We start from the raw sequence: 18,887 nt of genomic DNA, 5'->3' as shown, positions 1-18,887 counted from the left end.
ATGGTTAAAGGAGGGAACTTCAGAATAAAAGACATATCAAAGTATCCCAAATCACCATATATAAGTCTTTTTTTTAAGTCCCTTAACTTTGTTTCACTGATTTATTTCTTTCATTATGCCTTACTACAAAATACAGTGTAAGTTTGCTCTGAGTTTACTTTGAAGCTGAGTTTTTGAATATTATTACAGAGAAATAATTTTGGCAAGTCAATTGCCAATTTTGGCAAGTAACTGACAAACTCAGGAAACTCAAAAGTTAATCATTCATATTTTAACAAAGATGTCAGCTTTATGGAAACTGAAGTTAAATTCATATTGCATAAGAAAATATTATCTGTAAATATTTCCTTTTGTCCTGCCCAAGGTAGATGCTCAGAAATTTGTTAAAGCTCTGTATTTGTTAAACAAATGAAAGAGAGCAAACAAAAACCTATTTAAGAAAAGGAAAATAATAACTATAAATATTGTTATAAAAGTAAATTATTGAAGGCAAAAGTTATTTTCTAATGTATAGAATCCTATATATTTTAATTGCTTCCATATTGAGTGTCAATTACTTTTCTTAAAAAAAAATTATATGGGGCGCCCGGGTGGCTCAGTCAGTTAAGCGTGTCACTTTGGCTCAGGTCATGATCTCATGGTTCATGAGTTCCAGCCCTACATTGGGCTCTCTGCTGTCACCCCAGAGCCCTGCTTTGGATCCTTTGTCCCCGTCTCTCTCTGCCCCTTCCCTGCTCACGCACATGCACACTCTGTCTCTCTCTCAAAAATACAATAAACATTAAAAAAATAACAAAAATTAAAAAAATAAAACTGTTAAAATGAAGACATAGAATTGGGGGGGAAAAGAAAGTAAATTAACTGACTTTTGTAAAGCCAAGAATTGACAAAATCTTTAGAATCAAATTATTTGCATAAGCTGTAATCATAGTAAAATGCATATAAAAATTTAGAAAGGAATTCATAAAATTTACACCATTGTATTAAGAATATATAGAACTTTTCTTTTCTGTGGGAACATGGGTTAATTTTCCTTTTTGTTTTTAAACATTCTGCAATGTTATATAACTTTTAAATTAGGGGCACCTGGGTGTCTCAGTTAAGCGTCTGACTTGATTTTGGCTCAGGTCAAGATCTTGTGGTTTGTGAGTTTGAGCCCCACGTCGGACTCCATGCTGACAACATAGAGCCTGCTTGGGATTCTACTTTTCCCTCTCTCTCTGTCCCTCCCCAGCTCATGTTCTCTCTCTAAGTAAATTTTTAAAAAATTGAAAAAAAATTATGTTACGTTTTACTGTTTGTCTTAACTTACTCTGAAGTTCTCTGGTGACATCAAAAGACTTGTTACTGGACCAGCCTCCAAAAAGAATTTATGCAAAACTTCTTCAGTGAAGATATTCCACAAGATGACACATGAGTCCTGGTCCCCAGATAGAAGCCAACTTTGGTCTAATTTTGAAGAGAGACCATGTGGGTAAAGTAATGACGTAACGCTTTGGTGATGGCCTTTGAGAACTTTATGAGGAAGGGAATCTGGAAAACAACGAAACACCAAATAATGAAAAATTATTTTTGCTCAAGAAATAGTGTTGAAATTTTCTTTTATAAAATTTTAATGTAAAGAAGATACACAAAATTAAAGCGAGGCTGTTGGTTAAAAAAATGAATGACCAATCAGTGGACCATTTCAAAGGCAAGCGTCTCCTCATAAGTTATGTCATGCTTTTGATGAAGCATTAAAGCCGGTTGTTCAAAGTCTACCAATTCTTTAAGGATGTTAGCAAGTTACTAATTCCAGTGCCATCAAATAACAAAGGCTATTCTAAAAGAGTGAACAATTCATCCATTTCGCTTCTACAAAAATTAATCTCAGAACATCACTGCTGCCCTTTCAATAAGCATAACCAAGTCTAGTATAAAAGAAAAGCAAAGTTTCACAGAACATTTTTGCCTCCAAAAATATTAGATTATCTGGTTCTACCTCTTCGTTTTACAGGTAAAGTATCTGAGGCTCAAAGAAGTTATGTGACTTGAATCCAAGTGTGAAAAAGCACAGCATAATGTTTAAGAACATAGCTTTGCTATTACATGAATGCTTTGGTTTTCTAGGTATGTCACTTACTAGATGGGTCACCATGACAAGTTGCTTTTCCCCTCTAAGCCACAGGTACTGCATCTGAAAAACTTGGGACGATAATAGCCTTGTTTCACACAAGACTGTTGTGTAGAATACATAAGATAATGTCCTTCGTTTCCTAGCACTAGCACTTGGTAGGAATGTGGGTATATCATACCACAGATGTACTAGAACACAGGACTACTGACACTCAGTTTCCATACTGCCTCTTCATCATTAGCTAAAACTAAAAAAAAAAATTGAAATAAAAAAAAATTATAGAAGACCACAGACTACAAACCCTCTTTACACAAACTAAAAAACAGTCCCAAAGAATCATTATTACTTCAGTTAAAGAATCATTAGTTATTTCACTTACAGGAGGCACATCCTCAGTTTATATCCCCTTAGCAAACCAATTAATGAATATTAATTCAGATATTCAAGTCCAATTTAGCTTTATGCTTGCTTTCTGGATGAGAAAAATCAGCCTACAGAAAAAGTGCTAAGGTCTTAAGCTTTTTCACTAACTTTTAATAGTAGCTGTTGAGCTGTCGAGCAGTACTATACCTCTCCTAGGTTCATTGCTATCCCTCCTCTCTTTTAGGCAATCACTGAATACAAGTTAGTAACATTTAGTAAGTAGTCAAAGTAAGCTGAGAACACGTGGTAGGCAAGGTAACAAGGTGTGTCTTAAAAATTGAGATTTGGGGGCGCCTGGGTGGCTCAGTTGGTTAAGCCGCCGACTTCGGCTCAGGTCATGATCTCGCGGTCTGTGAGTTCGAGCCCCGCGTCGGGCTCTGTGCTGACAGCTCAGAGCCTGGAGCCTGTTTCAGATTCTGTGTCTCCCTCTCTCTGACCCTCCCCCGTTCATGATCTGTCTCTCTCTGTCTCAAAAATAAATAAACGTTAAAAAAAAAATTGAGATTTGGCCTTAACTCTTAAGGACCTAACAGTCTAATAAGATCCATGCATTAAAAAATATTAGATATTATCTACACATCCCCAAATCTCAATCACTTCCTACATTTTCCTTCCTTTCCTTGTCTTATGTAAATAAGACAACTTTTGCATAACAGTCTTTATTTAATAGGTATTCACTTTTGAAATACACAAAAATGTGTAAGAACATATTTACACTTCATTAACAGAGAAATAAAAATTAAAACAGGAAGATACCATTTTGTTCTGATCAGCAAATACTAAAAAGTTTAATAGCACACAAAGTAGGCTAAGGTATGGGGAAAAAGTCACTTTCATAGGCTGTTAGTGGACACACTTGTACACAGATGTTCTATGGAGAACATTTTTAGATAAATTTTCAAAATTAAAAATATTCCTAAGTGTTGATCCAGTAATTCTACTCCTGCAACTAATACTATAGGTATGACCATATATATGTACAAAGATGGTTAATTCAGCATTTTCTGTTGTAGCCAAAGACTACAAAAACTGAAACACCCATTACTAAGAGATTTTTTAAATGAAAATTTAATTATTAGTCATTTAAAATGAACTCATAAAGAATGTGCTCCAAAATATTTTAAGTTATGTTTCAGCGTATTTCTGTAAAGTGTATAGTTTGTATAATATATAATATATTGTATAATATAATTAAAAGAATGCATATTGCTATGTTGCTATGTACTTGCATATGCAGAGAAAATTTCAAGAAGGGTATAAGGAAACTTAATAGCAGTTGCTTTTGGTGAAGGGAGCAGGAAGATCAAGGGAAAAAAGAAATATATTTCTCATTGTATCAATGACTTTTAAAAAAATACAGATATGTGTTTTACTTTAACATTCAAATATGTACACATTAATTAGCAAATGTCAGCACATTTTTTAAGCTCCGGCAATCTTCTTAGTACAGCTTGTTAAAGTTGAAGCTTAAGTAAATTAAATAAATAAGGTTACATAAAATTCAATGACCTTTTAATAAAGAACCGCCTTCTAGAAGTCCTGCTTTGGCAGCATTCAAAGCCTGTGTAATCAAAATGGTCCCATCTTCACAGCCACATATTAGTTTATCAAGACTTGAAACATACTCTGATGAAGTGACTACCACCGTTCCAGCCCCAGGGACATGGTCGATAATACTCATGGTATGATGCTTATCAAAATTATCTTGAAGGGTCCAGGTGGCAGTTATTGGTATTTCTAAAGGGAAAACACACAAAAAGGGAAAATTTGGCTTTTAAATTCATCATAGACATGGAAACTGTTATCAAGGGACCATCCCTTGGGGTACACAGAGCTCTTTTGCCATCCGAACAGTGGCTATATGCAGAAAAGTTCTCCTGCCATGTATTGTCTTTACTCAAAATGCTATCTCTTTGGTCCTCTGTCCTTCAAGGAGCCTCAGAATAGATGTGTATTAGTGCATTCATTTTAGACCTAGGTCAACTGAAAAGAACAGAGAAATTCTTGCAGTGATGTAAAGTGGTGGTCCAGTCTCATGAGTTCTCTATTTGTCTCAGCAATGTTAAAAAGGAAAACTGAGCGTCTGTTAGTTGTGTGAGGAAAATGGAATAAATGTATTCTTTAAATATTAGGGGTATGGGTATCTCTAAATCATACCAAGCCCCCAATTATCTATGAATTACTAAGAGCACTGGTTATCATTCTATATAGTTCACCACCCAAGCATTTGAACTGGCTGTCAAGTAGGCTCAGGAAGGGAGAGAGGCTTGGATCTAGGAGCAAAGAGGGTGAGTTAAAGCCAACCTATTTCTCTATTAAAGGGCACCCCTGATCTTGCAGTACACATGCCACAGTGACTGTGAAAAACCTAGAGCCCAAACCTTAGATGGGCATTAAGAATTGTCATAGAGCGCAGTCGGTTAAGCGTCCGACTTCAGCCAGGTCACGATCTTGCGGTCCGTGAGTTCGAGCCCCGCGTCAGGCTCTGGGCTGATGGCTCGGAGCCTGGAGCCTGTTTCCGATTCTGTGTCTCCCTCTCTCTCTGCCCCTCCCCCGTTCATGCTCTGTCTCTCTCTGTCCCAAAAATAAATAAAAAACGTTGAAAAAAAAATTAAAAAAAAAAAGAATTGTTGTAGATATCTATGGTTCTAATTATTGTGGGTTTTTTTTTTTACCGTTTATTTATTTATTTATTTTTTTTAATTTACATCCAAGTTATTTAGTATATAGTGCAACAGTGATTTCAGGAGTAGATTCTTTAATGCCCCTTACCCATTTAGCCCATCCCCTTCCCACAACCCCTCCAGCAACCCTCTGTTTGTTCTCCATATTTAAGAGTCTCTTATGTTTTGTTCCCCTTCCTGCTTTTATATTATTTTTGCTTCTATTCCCTTGTGTTCATCTGTTCTCTGTCTTAAAGTCCTCATATGAGTGAAATCATATGATATTTGTCTTTCTCTGACTAATTTCGCTTAGCCTAATACCCTCTAGTTCCATCAATGTAGTTGCAAATGGCAAGATTTCACTCTTTTTGATTGCCAAGTAATAATCCATTGTGTGTGTGTGTGTGTGTGTGTGTATACCACATCTTCTTTATCCATTCATCCATCAGTGGATATTTGGGCTTTTCCATACTTTGGCTATTGTTGATATTGCTGCTATAAACATTGGGGTGCATATGCCCCTTTGAAACAGCATACCTGTATCCCTTGGATAAATACTAGTAGTGCAATTGCTGGATCATAGGGTAGTTCTATTTTTAATTTTTTGAGGAACCTCCATACTGTTTTCCAGAGTGGCTGCACCAGCTTGCATTCCCACCAACAGTGCAAAAGAGATCCTCTTTCTCCACATCCTTGCCAACATCTGCTCTTGCCTGAGTTGTTAATGTTAGCCATTCTGACCGGTGTGAGGTTGTACCTCATTGTGGTTTTGATTTGTATTTCCCTGATGATGAGTGATGTGGAGCATTTTTCACGTGGCAGATGGCCATCTGAATGTCCAGCTTCTTTGGAGAAGTGTCTATTCATGTCTTTTGCCCATTTCTTCACTGGATTATTTGTTTTTTTTGGGTGTTGAGTTTGATAAGTTCTTTATAGATTTTGGATACTAGCCCTTTATCTGATAGGTCGTTTGCAAATATCTTCTCCCATTCTGTCAGTTGCCTTTTAGTTTTGCTGATTGTTTCCTTCTCTGTGCAGAAGCTTTTTATTTTGATGAGGTCCCCATAGTTCATTTTTGCTTTTGTTTCCCTTGCCTCCAGAGATGTGTTGAGTACGAAGTTGCTGTGGCCAAGATCAAAGAGGTTTTGCCTGCTTTCTCCTTGAGGATTTTGATGGCTTCCTGTCTTACATTGAGGTCTTTCATCCATTTTGAGTTTCTTTTTTGTGTATGGTGTAAGAAAGGGGTCCAGGTTCATTTTTCTGCATGTCTCTGTCCAGTTTTCCCAGCACCACTTGCTGAAGAAACTGTCTTTATTCCACTGAATATTCTTTCCTGCTTTGTCAAAGATTAGTTGGCCATACGTTTGTGAGAACCCACTTCTGGGTTTTCTGTTCTGTTCCATTGATCTGAGTGTCTGTTCTTGTGCCAGTACCATATTGTCTTGATGATTACAGCTTTGGAATACAGCTTGAAGTCTGGAATTGTGATGCCTCCTGCTTTGGTTTTCCTTTTTGAGATTGCTTTGGCTATTCGGGGTCTTTTCTGGTTCTATACAAATTTTAGGATTGTTTGTTCTAGCTCTGTGAAGAATGCTGGTGTTATTTTGATAGGGATTGCATTGAATATGTAGATTGCTTTGGGTAGTATTGACATTTTAACAACATTTGTTCTTACTATCGAGGAGCATGGAATCTTTTTCCATTTTATTTGTGTCTTCTTCAATTTCTTTCATAAGCTTTCTATAGTTTTCAGTGTATAGATTTTTCACCTCTTTGGTTAGATTTATTCCTAGGTATCTTATGGTTTTTGGTGCAATTGTAAATGGAATCAATTCCTTGATTTCTCTTTCTATTGCTTCATTGTTGGTGAATAGGAATGCAACTGATTTCTGTGCATTGATTTTATATCCTGTCATTTTGCTGAATTCATGGACCAGTTCTAGCAGTTTTTTTGCTGAAATCTTTGGGGTTTTCCAAATTAAGTATCACGTCATCTTCAAAGAGTGAAAGTTTGACCTCCTCCTGGCTGATTTGGATGCCTTTTATTTCTTTGTGTTGTCTGATTGCACAGGCTAAGACTTCTAACACTATGTTGAATAACAGTGGTGAGAGTGGTCTTGTTCCTGACCTTAGGGGGAAAGCTCTCAGATATTCCCCACTGAGGATGATATTGGCATTCATATATAGCTTTTATGATCTCAAGGTTTAATACTTTTTTCCTACTTTCTTGAGGGTTTTTGTCTAGAAAGGATGCTGTATTTTGTCAAATGCTTTCCTTGCATCTGTTGAGAGGATCATGTGGTTCTTGTCTTTTCTTTTTTTTTTTTTTTTTTTTTTAATTTTTTTTTTTTCAACGTTTTTTATTTATTTTTGGGACAGAGAGAGACATAGCATGAACGGGGGAGGGGCAGAGAGAGAGAGGGAGACACAGAATCGGAAACAGGCTCCAGGCTCCGAGCCATCAGCCCAGAGCCTGACGCGGGGCTCGAACTCACGGACCGCGAGATCGTGACCTGGCTGAAGTCGGATGCTTAACCGACTGCGCCACCCAGGCGCCCCTCTTTTCTTTTATTAATGTGATGAATCAGCCCTGCATCCCAGGTAGGGATTTAGGTAGGATTCACCACTTCATTGTGGTGAATAATTTTTTTAATGTATTGTTGGATCTGGTTGGCTAATATCTTGTTGAGGATTTTTGCATCCATGTTTATCAGGGAAATTGGTCTTAGTTCTTCTTTGTAGTGGGGTCTTTGTCTGGTTTTGGAATCAAGGTAATGCTGGCTTCATAGAAAGAATTTGGAAGTTTTCCTCCCGTTTAGATTTTTTAGAACAGCTTCAAGAGGATAGGTTTTAACTCTTCCTTAAATGTTTGGTAGAATTCCCTTAGAAAGCTATCTGGCCCTGGGCTCTTGTTTTTTTGGGAGATTTTTATTACTAATTTGATTTCTTTACTGGTAATGGTCTGTTCCAATTTTGTATTTCATCCTGTTTCAGTTTTGGTAGTTTATATGTTTCTAGGAACTTGTCCATTTCTTCCAGATTCCCCATTTTATTGGTGTATAATTGCTTATAATGTTGTCTTATTGTTTTTATTTCTGCTGTGTTGGTTGTGATCTCTCCTCTTTCTTGATTTTATTTATTTGGCTCCTTTCCTTTTTCTTTTTGATCAAACTGGCTAGTGGTTTATCAATTTTGTTAACTCCTTCAAAGAACCAGCTTCTGGTTTCATTGATCTGTTTTACTGTTTTTGTTTTGTTTTGTTTTGGTTTGGTTTGGTTTGGTTTTGATACCATTGATTTCTGCTCTACTCTTTATTATTCCCTGTCTTCTGCTGGTTTTGGGTTTTGTTTGCTGTTCTTTTCCCAGATCTTTTAGGTGTAAGGTTACGTTGTGGATCTGAGACCTTTCTTCTTCCTGTACGAAGGCCTGGATTGCTATATACTTCCCTCTTAGGACTGCCTTTGCTGCATCCTAGAGGTTTTGGGCTGTGGTGTTATCATTTTCATTGGCTTCCATGTACTTTTTAATTTCCTCTTTAACTTCTTGGTTAGCCCATTCATTCTTTAGCAGGATGTTCTTTAGTCTCCAAGTATTTGTTATCTTTCCAAATTTTTTCTTGTGGTTGATCTCGAGTTTCATATCATTGTGGTCTGAAAACATGGCACGCTGTGATCTCGATCTTTTGAACTTGTTGAGGGCTGATTTATGTCCCAGCCGGTGATCTATTCTGGACAACGTTCCATGTGCACTGGAGAAGAATGTATATTCCACTGTTTTAGGATAAAATGTTCTGAATATATATGTTAAGTCCACCTGGTCCAGTGTGTTATTCAAAGCCATTGTTTCCTTGTTGACTGTCTGTTTAGATGATCTCTCCATTGTTGTAGGTGGGGTGTTGAAGTCCCCTACTATGATGGTATTATTATCATTGAGTTTCTTATGTTTGTGATTAACTGATTTATGTATTTGGGTGCTCACACATTTGGAGCTTAAATGTTTACAATTGCTAGGTCTTCTTGGTGGATAGACCCCTTCATTATGATATAACAACCTTCTTCATCTCTTGTTACAGTCCTTATTTTAAAATCTAGATTGTCTGATATAAGTATGGCTACTCTGGCTTTCTTTTGTCAACCATTAGCATGATAGATGTTCTCCATCCCCTTACTTTTCAATTTGAAGGTGTCTTTAGGTCTAAAGTGGGTCTCTTGTAAACAGCATAGAGATAGCTCTTATTTTCTTATCCATTCTGTTACCCTATGTCTTTTGATTAGAGCATTTAGTCCATTGATATTTAGAGAGAGTACTGAAACATATGAATTTATTGCCATTATGTTTCTTGTAGAGTTGGGAGTGTCTGATGGTGTTCTCTGGTCCTTTCTAGTCTTTGTTGCTTTTGGTATTTATGTATGTATGTATGTATGTATGTATGTATTTATAATTTGCTCATTCATTCATTCATTTATTGCTTTTCTCCCCTCAGAGAGCTCCCCTTAAAATTTCTTGCAGGGCTGGTTTAGTGGTCATGAACTCCTTTATTTTTTGTCTGGGAAACTTTTAATCTCCCCTTCTATTTTGAATGACAGCCTTGCTGGATAAAGAATTCTTGGCTGCATATTTTTTCCGATTTAGCACATTGAATATATCCTGCCATTCCTTTCTGGCCTGCCAAGTTTCTGTGGATAGGTCTGCTGTAAACCTGATCTGTCTTCCCTCGTAGGTTAAGGACTTTTTTCCCCTTGCTGCTTTCATGATCCTTTCTTTGCTTGAGTATTTTGTGATTTAGACTATGATGTGCTTTGTCGATGGTCGGTTTTTGTTGAATCTAATGGGAGTCCTCTGTGTTTCCTGGATTTTGATGTCTGTGTCATTTCCCAGGTTAGGAAAGTTTTCCACTATGATTTGCTCACATAACCCTTCTACGCCTATTTCTCTCTCTTCATCTTCTGGGACCACTATGATTCTGATGTTGTTCCTTTTTAATGAATCACTGATTTCTCTAATTTTTAAATCATGTTCTTTTGCCTTAGTCTCCCTCTTTTTTTCTGCTTCATTATTCTCCATAAGTTTGTTGTCTATATCGCTGATTTGCTGCTCTTCCTCATCCACTCTTGCCGCCTTGGCAAGCATTTGAGATTGAAGCTCAGTTGTAGCATTTTTTTATTTCATCTTGACTAGCTTTTACTTTGTTTTTATCTCTGAAGAAAGGGATTCTAATATATTTTCAACCCCAGCTAGTATTCTTATTATCATCATTCTAAATTCTGGTTCAGATATCTTGCTTGTATCTCTGTTGATTAAGTCCCTGGCTGTTGTTTCTTTCTGCTCTTTCTTTTGGGTGAATTCCTTTGTTTCAAAATTTTGAAGGAAGAAAAGGAATACGGTAAAAACAAATTAAAATTAAAAAATTAAAAACAACACACACACACACATACACACACACACACACAGAAATCAAATAAATGATGCTAGATCCTAGGTGTGTTTTGGTCTGGGTGTTGAAAGGAGCTTGATAGATTAGAGAAAAAGTGGGGGAGAAAAAAGAAAAAGAAAAAAAAAAGGAAAACGTTTGAAAATTTGAAATAATGAATAGAATGAAATAGAATAAAATGAAACGATGGGAGTAAAATAGGATTTGAAAAATTTACAAAAAAGTAAACAATATAGTAGAAAAAATTAAAGAAAAATATTCTTAATAAAAATTGAAAATAAAAATAATTTTTTCTTTCTGTATTCAAGAAAAAGAAAAGAAATGAAAAAGAAAACAAAAAGAAAATTGAATAGATGGACCAGTGAACAGACTGAAATATGATTGAAATTACATCATTTTCCCCTAGAAGTCAAACTATGAAGCAATTTATAGTCCATAAACTAAGCAGGCATGGAGACATGTGGTATTCCTGAAGAGCAAGCTTGGCCGAGTTGGGCGGGGCTTAGTGAAATGTCTCCACTCTCCACTAGATGACACTGCTTAGCTTACTCAGGTGGATTGTTGTGGCCCATGTAGGTCTGTATGCACATGCGTGGGAGGGGTGAAAATGGCATCACCCAGCTACCCAGTCTTTAGTATCAGAACTCTCTTCTCCCCAATTAGCAATGGCACACCCATCCTTTGTCTCTGGCTTCTGTCTACTCCCTGCTTTTACACTGTCCATTACCAAGCCGTCAGGTTGCCAGGTGGCACCTCCCTTCTGAGTTTTATCTCAGATGCGGCTGTGTTTCCTGACCCCCCATTTCTGAGGGACTGAAGCTTTGACCCGTTCTACCCCTCTGCAGGAGGGTCTCACCAAGTAAGGGCCAGGTGCTGGCTGTACCCAGGAAAGTTCACGGGACCGTGCTGCTGTTGATGCCCAGAAACTGCCGCTGGGTGACAGCCCAGCCCAGAAAAAGTTCACATGATCATGTAGCAGCAGCGTTTCAGGGATTATGGAAAATCACAACACACATCTGGCTCCAGGCTTCACTCTTCACAACCTTGTTCCAGCACCAGCGAATATGGTTGTTCTCCAGGGTCTGATGGGACCTTTGCCTGTGGGGAGCCCTCCCAGCAGGGGAAGCGCCTCTCCTCATGTGGTCCGAAGACCTCCCAGACTTCACTCTGCTCCTGGGGATTCACCCTTCCCACCAGAGCACCTGCTGTTATCAAACTGTGGAGTTTCAGACTCTGCACTCCCCCTGTTTATACATTCTTAATGGAATTTAAACCCTCTTCTTTCTTTCTCCCTTTTTAGTTCAGTCCCTGCGGCTGTTTCCACTTTTCCACTTCCTCTCCAGCTGCTTTTGGTGGTGGTGGTGGGGTGCTTTTCCCGTATTCTCCCCACCATCTCTGTCCTCCCTCCACAAGCAGAAACCACTCTCTTCCCTCCGTGGCTTCTGTCTCCCCCAGTTCATCTCTCCGCGCCACTGTGTTCTGTGGTTCAGGTTGTGCAGATTGTTGTGTAATCTTCACATCAGTTTTCTAGGTGTGCAGGATAGTTTAGTGTTTATCTGGCTCTATTTCATTCACACGAGACACAAAAAAAACTTCCATGCTGTTCCGCCATCTTGGCTCCTCTTCTCTATTGTTCTAATTATAAAGAAGCTTACGTAAATGCTTCCTTAATTCCACTGCTGGCGGTGGAACATACATGAGAAATCCTAGGGCAACCATTAGGTGGCCTTAGCAGGGGCATGGTATACATTTTAATTCTTAAAATTGAACTTGTAAGAAACTTTTCCATACACAATACCAGGTTCTAAATCTTTTTTTTTTTTTTTTTTTTTGGCCATTTTCTTATTAACCTAGGACTATTAGGAACCGTTTTGAAAACATTTGGGACAAAGAACCTTAAAATTATGCCAGTAAATTTGTTAAGTAACAGAAACTTGTGCTTTGGAATTCAAATGTGGAGGACTATGTTTCTGCTGTGCCCGAGACAATGATTCACAGATGACTTAATGATTTGGGAGTAAGGGAAAAAGAGTAAGATGGGCTTCCTCATTTTGGAATACCTAAGTCTCAGGAGCTTGAAGGTTCTCCACAATAATGTTTCCTTTAATGACTTCAGTTTTGTATTCTAAGAAAAATGAAAATAAGCAAATGCTAAATCATCTAATCATTCAAAGAGCCAAATGGTTTAGTGGCCAAGTTTATATCTGTCCCTCCTGTTCCAAGCAGCTGTAATAATACCAATAGAGGAACTGGTTGTAAAGGGTACAGGATATGGGCATGACAAATTCAAAAAAATGAGTATGGCATGTCAGCCTATCCTACATCCACATATAAGCATCCATTTCATTTGAATAAAACATCATTCCTGTTAAATTGATGTTAATTTGAATTGTATCGGTTGTATTGTTGTATAAGATCTATAAACATCATGTTTATACCTCCTTTTATGTTGGCACCTAATGCATAGTGTGGTACACGAGAAAATTTGTCTTATTTGTAGCCTCATGTTACTCAAATGAGAAAAACACTGAGTTAATTATAAACTAGTTCTCAGAAGACATGTGATTAGAAATAGATTAGAAACTGTCTTACCTCTAGGAGAGCCATCAAACTTGGATACAGGAACATCAGGAATGTGCCACAAAGTAATTCTTCCTGAGACTTCTCCAGAGAATAGTATCTTATAAAAAGGCTCTTTCCTTTCATTCATGTAGCCCATAACAAAGGAAAGGCCCTGGTCCAAAACAAAAAGTTAGCTTTATGTAGAAAAAAATATCTGAATATAAAATGACAACCACTATTTTCAAATGGAGGAACAAGACTTCATAGATTAACTGAATTGTTTCCATTTGCTTCCTGATCTTTCAAAAATTTCAGGTAACTTAAGTGACATTATCTCTTACTCAAGACAAAAAAAAAATTATAAAATAAGCAAAGTCCACAGCTAGACTTCAGAGAGTTACTAAGACTATTTAACATGTACTTAATGTTCTGTGTCTGTATTACACGTAATGTTAGAGGCTTTACATTTATTCCGCTAAATAATCCTCACATTAATTCTCTGAGGTTGGCACTATCATGGTCTCCATTTCCCAAATGAATAAACTGAGAGTGAGAGGTTGATTTACCTAAAGTGTTATAGACAGCAAAGAGTCCATGTCTTCATGACCATACCCTACTGTCCACTAAGGAGGCCTGATTTCTTTATGGTCCCTTAAGTTCCATTGTCAATTACAATAGCAACAAGTAATATATGTGTGGTAATTTTGTGTTATTAACATGCTTTCAACTTTCTGTTAACTACTTTTCATATTTAATATACTTGATTTTAAACATTCTAGGAGATCAGAAATAAAAATGAGTCCATAACATAAACAAGTAAATAAACAAATAAATACTAATATAATTAAGTATATAGTTATAGTTTATATTAATATATATTTATGTACATAAGGTTATGTACATAAATATAATTTTGCTGAGGTTATAATTTTGCTGAGGCAGAGTATGAATATTAAGCACCAGAGTTCTGGAAGACATGCTTTTATCAGTGTAATGGGTCTAGAGTCTCTAGTGCCTGAGTGCAGTGCAGATGTTCTTTGGGCAGACTTGCATATAGAGATTATGAACAAGGCATCAAAATGATTAAGTGATTATAAAAACAAAAACTTCTTTTGATGTATAAAGAAAAGTCACCCTGGAAAGAAAGCCAACTGCTGGTGCTAGAAGTAAAGAAGTCTAAGAAAGTGATAGATAGTTCCTCATTAGAAAATATGTTTGAAGGTCAGGACTTTGATGTATTATTGGAAAAATTCTGTAATGTATCTGAGGAGTATTAAAGGCCAAAGCATTGCTATATTTATTCCTCACAACAAAGCTACAGAGTAAGTAAACACTGCCATTATTCCTGTTATGGAGAAAAGAAAACTAAGACAGGAAGAGAGTAAGAAAGGAATCCAAGAGCATACAACCAAGGTAGTCCTCCAACATGAGAGCACTGCAGAGGAGAAAACAGCTCCTAGGAAGTTGCTTCTACAGATTTAGAAGGCACTTTCAAGTCTTATACTTCTCAGTCCATCACTTTTGTAGGTGTTAGAAACCGTGTCAATACAATTTGGGTAAACCAGCAAACTAGCTTCTCAAACTCTCTTGACCTTGAAGAACCTTAGAGCTGACTAGTTCCACTCCCTCATGATTTTGATACAGAGAAGCTGAGCCATTACTCGGTTCCTGTGGTTGGTGGCAGGCAGCATGCCTCATTTCCCCCAACAGCATATGCTCTGGTGCTGCTGTTCTCCCTCTGTACCTACTATGCCACTGCCATTCATCACTTGCTCACACCCACGCCTTGTCACCTCCGCCCTCATCCTTTGCAGTATCCCTCTCTGATTCTGCTATTCACTTGGACACTCCCCTCAGAGCCCCTTACCATATGAACTCTGATTTGTCACCACAGTACCCAGGGTGTATCACAAGGAACACCTGCCCTACAGGAGGTAATAAAATAGCCCTTAAGAGTGAATTCTCAGGGCACCTGTGTAGCTCAATTGGTTAAGTGTCTCTTGATTGTGGTTCAGGTCATGATCTCACAGTTCATGGGACTGAACCCCACATCAGGCTCTGTGCTGACAGCATGGAGCCTGTTTGGGATCCTCCCTCTCCCTCTCTCCCTGCCCCTCCCCTGCTCGCTCTCTCTTTCTCTCTCTCAAAATAAATTAAGCATTAAAAAAACAAACCAAAAAACAAAACAAAACAAAACAAAAAACAAAAAACCCCAGCAAATTCTCTTGAGTTAACTGCCTGGGTTCAACTCCTGGTTTTAGCACATACTAACTCTATTAAAAGCACCAATTACTTGATTTAGACAATTTACTTAACCTCTCTGTGTCTCATTTTCCCTAAATGTGAAAGAAGGCCAGTAAAAACACCTACTCTATAGGATTGCTGTCAGGATTAATGAATTGATAAAGGTGAGGTGCTTAGAATGGTGCCCTGCATTTGGCACATACTCAGTACCTATGAACCATTCTTATTATCCACTTTTCGGAACAACTGAGAAACTTGCTCCAAAGTCCAACTGCCAGACTTGGGCCAAACTGCCCAGGTTCAAATCCTAGGAATTAACCTTTCTGAACATGATTTGCAAAGTGAGGCCATGGTGGGAATGCATGTAAATGGAGGAGTGTGTATATTTGATAATAACAAGGACTAAAAAAAAAAATTACTGATCAGCATCATCGTTATTACTCTTAGTTCATGCACCCAAATTCCTTACATGCAATCCTCAGGCTACCTCTGCCTCAACTACCCCTTAACTCAGCACTGCAGAGTTACTCCACAGCTAAGACTCTGAAAGCCAGTACCTTATCTCAACAACCAGGACCCCTGCCACAGGCCTCAGTGATCATCAGCTGTCATTAGAACATTGGGAGACTCTCACGAAGCTACTGAAAGGAAGGGCGAGTCTCATTTTGCTACTACAACTCCATCAGCAGATATATTCCGAACATCACAAATGGTAACTGTGGGAACATGTTACTGTTACACACTGAGATTTATGTCTATTGGTGCCATTCCAAAAGAAGAGTCTACTTAATACTACATATTTATAGAATACCCTTTTCTAAGCTCCTTGTACTTATCAAACTTATCTCCCACCCCATCAAAATGTTACCTTCTAACTTCAGGAGAGATTAAGAAATTTTATAGTTAGTGAATATTGGCGATGTTTTGAATAAGGAAAATAATGTCAGACTTTAACTTCTGGCTGGACAAAGGGCAAGCAAGAGTGTGAGGATGGGTAGACCGGCTTCTTTAAGTTTCCGATTATTCTATTCATATTTCACTGGCTTCCTAGTATTTCCCACGTTTAAGATAAATAACTGTCGTTGTCTAAACAAGAATTGTTGTGGGGCATCTGGGTGGCTCAGTCAGTTAAGCAGCCAACTCCAGCTCAGGTCATGATCTCGTGGTTCGTGAGTTTGAGCCCTGCGTCAGGCTTTGTGCTGACAGCTTGGAGCCTGCTTCAGATTTTCTCTCTCTCTCTCCCCTTCCCTCAATAGCATGTGTCCTCTTTCTCTCTCTCAAAAATAAACTTAAAAAAAAGAATATTTAAAAATTATTGATAGAAGATCCATAGATCTATGTCTTCATATTTTGAGGAACAAAATAAGGTAGCTTTCCCTAAGGTTAGTATTTTTTTTTAAGTTAATTTATAATTGCTGTGTTTTTCTTCAGCACCAATATGTGCAATCGACTAGAAGATCTTAAAGGATACTACCTACATTTTAGCTTTTGGGGAAAACTGCTTTATAAAAAGTGCATTCTGGTGCTAAAGGAAAGAATGGGCAGGCAGGTCCTTTACAAAATAACTAAAAATGCTTTTCTAAGTAAGCCACACTACTGCTCTTATAATCAACAGTGAAGCAAGACTCCATTGCCACTCACAGATGACTTTAGAAATAGTGTTTGATGCCACAATTCTGAAGTTTGCCTGTGCCCCAGTGGCACTTAGAGTTCTAATTTTTGGCTGGCAGTTTTTTAATCAAGTTTTTGCAACAAAACCCTGTAGATATGTTAAAGGGACAATTACAGAACTATAGGTTCTCCAGTGGCTAAGCTGCCAAATTAAGCAAACCATCAGTCCGTAAAAAATAACGTTTCCTTGGTTGACACGTCAGTAATCCAAAGTCCTTATTCTCCATGAAATACCTCCTTGGATAATTAACTGATGACTAAGTCCACAGGTTAACAATCATAACAGCAAGAACAAACCTCACTTTGGTTAGCACTACTAAAATAAAACAACTTTAAATGATCAGACTTCATAGAGTGTAAAGATAAAATTCAGTCAAGTAAAAACACACAATTATATCCTCAAGTCTGCCAGGACTCATAATTATACTTGTTTTACCAAGAAAATTTATTCAGAAGAATAGCTAAACATATGCGAAAACGATAATATTGAGTTAAAAAAAAAGCAGGATATAAACCATTTGATAAAATTTAAAAACTGGAGTAGACACATCAAAATGTTAATAACTTCGTATCAAATCATTTTTCCAAAGGGTCAGTGAACAATGTGTATGTGTGGCAAGGTGGGGGGTGGGGCGAGAGAGTGAGAGAGAATTAATATGGCAAAATGTTGACAATTGGTAGATGAGTGGAGGTAGATGATGGAGGGTAGATGAGTGATCATTGTACACTTCTTGAAACTTTTTAAATATTTGAAAATTTTCCCATTAAAATAAGTAAATACATAAAAAATATTCCTTGTGAATATTTATGGTGGCAAAATTATGAATTTTACTTCCTCCACTTTTAACTTTTAATTTTAATTTTTCTATAACGAATATATATCATTTAGTTACTCCAGCTTTAAAATATATATTTTTCGAAGGCAAAGTTTTCTCTTCAGTACCCATTAACAATTAGATTTGATTTTCTCGTTGACAACTTCATGTGATTCTTCCATTCAATTTTTTCAAGTCTGATTCTCTGTTACAGACAAAGCAACACTTATCTAAGACGCAGAGTGAAGCAGCTTTGAGGCAGTCACTCTCTCCTTGCATTACCTTATTTTCCTGCACAGAAGTAGAGCACAGTAAATGAGGATAAATGGTCTCTTTAAGCACTCTTCCATCAGCAGGGTATATGCTTTTTGAAAGCCCACTGCATGGTGAAAAATAAAAAGCAGAGTTGAGAACTTTGAGGTTCTTTATTCGTTTTTTTCCTCCTCCCACTTTCAAAAGCCGGATGGTACCATTCAAGTTTCTAAACTCTAGTTAGAAATTGTTGGGTTAATAATTACAAGTGACTTTTTGAAAACTCAGCACCAGCTGTACAAGTTATACATGGTTAATCTCATTCCTTCATCCCCTGCTGTTTCATACAAAGGCTGAAGCCTCCCAAGCCCAGAGTAAATCTTCTAGTGCCAAAGTTGTTTTGTTCTGGTTTTTGATCATGGGCAGCATGCAGGGATTTTTCCATAATAAACCTCCCAAAGTTCATTTTCTACCTGAATGTTTTGTATGCCGCTCCCATCTGAGCCCACCTGTTCAGCAGCTGATAGATAAAACTGTGACCATCTTCTGTCCAGATGATGATTCTGTGAGCAGCAAGCACCTCTCCCCCAGCAAAAAACTGCCCACTTCTGCTAACTTCGGTCCGCAGAAGGGAAAAATCACAATAGTCATAAACCTAAAATACAAAATTAATGATGTACATTAACAAAAGCTTCTAATCTAATCTGTCA

At 37.5% G+C, this 18,887-nt stretch overlaps 1 protein-coding gene across 1 annotated transcript in view; it reads right to left on the bottom strand.

Annotated features, from left to right (window-relative positions):
• The window catches only part of LOC125916899 (WD repeat-containing protein 72-like), a 125,848-nt gene that overhangs the window by 92,438 nt on the left and 14,523 nt on the right, over positions 1-18,887 (bottom strand). Inside the window, exons 7-11 of the mRNA XM_049623149.1 lie at positions 18,687-18,832; positions 18,208-18,304; positions 13,226-13,367; positions 4,049-4,276; positions 1,313-1,533 (exon numbers count right to left, since the gene is read on the bottom strand). Coding sequence (XP_049479106.1) covers positions 1,313-1,533; positions 4,049-4,276; positions 13,226-13,367; positions 18,208-18,304; positions 18,687-18,832 — 834 coding nt within the window. The remainder of the gene's footprint in view (positions 1-1,312; positions 1,534-4,048; positions 4,277-13,225; positions 13,368-18,207; positions 18,305-18,686; positions 18,833-18,887) is intronic.

This window comes from Panthera uncia, unplaced genomic scaffold, assembly GCF_023721935.1.
Source record: "Panthera uncia isolate 11264 unplaced genomic scaffold, Puncia_PCG_1.0 HiC_scaffold_1303, whole genome shotgun sequence".
Taxonomy (NCBI): Eukaryota; Metazoa; Chordata; class Mammalia; order Carnivora; family Felidae; genus Panthera; species Panthera uncia.
Note: the sequence above shows the minus strand (reverse complement) of the source record. Positions and strands in the feature narration are given on the sequence as shown.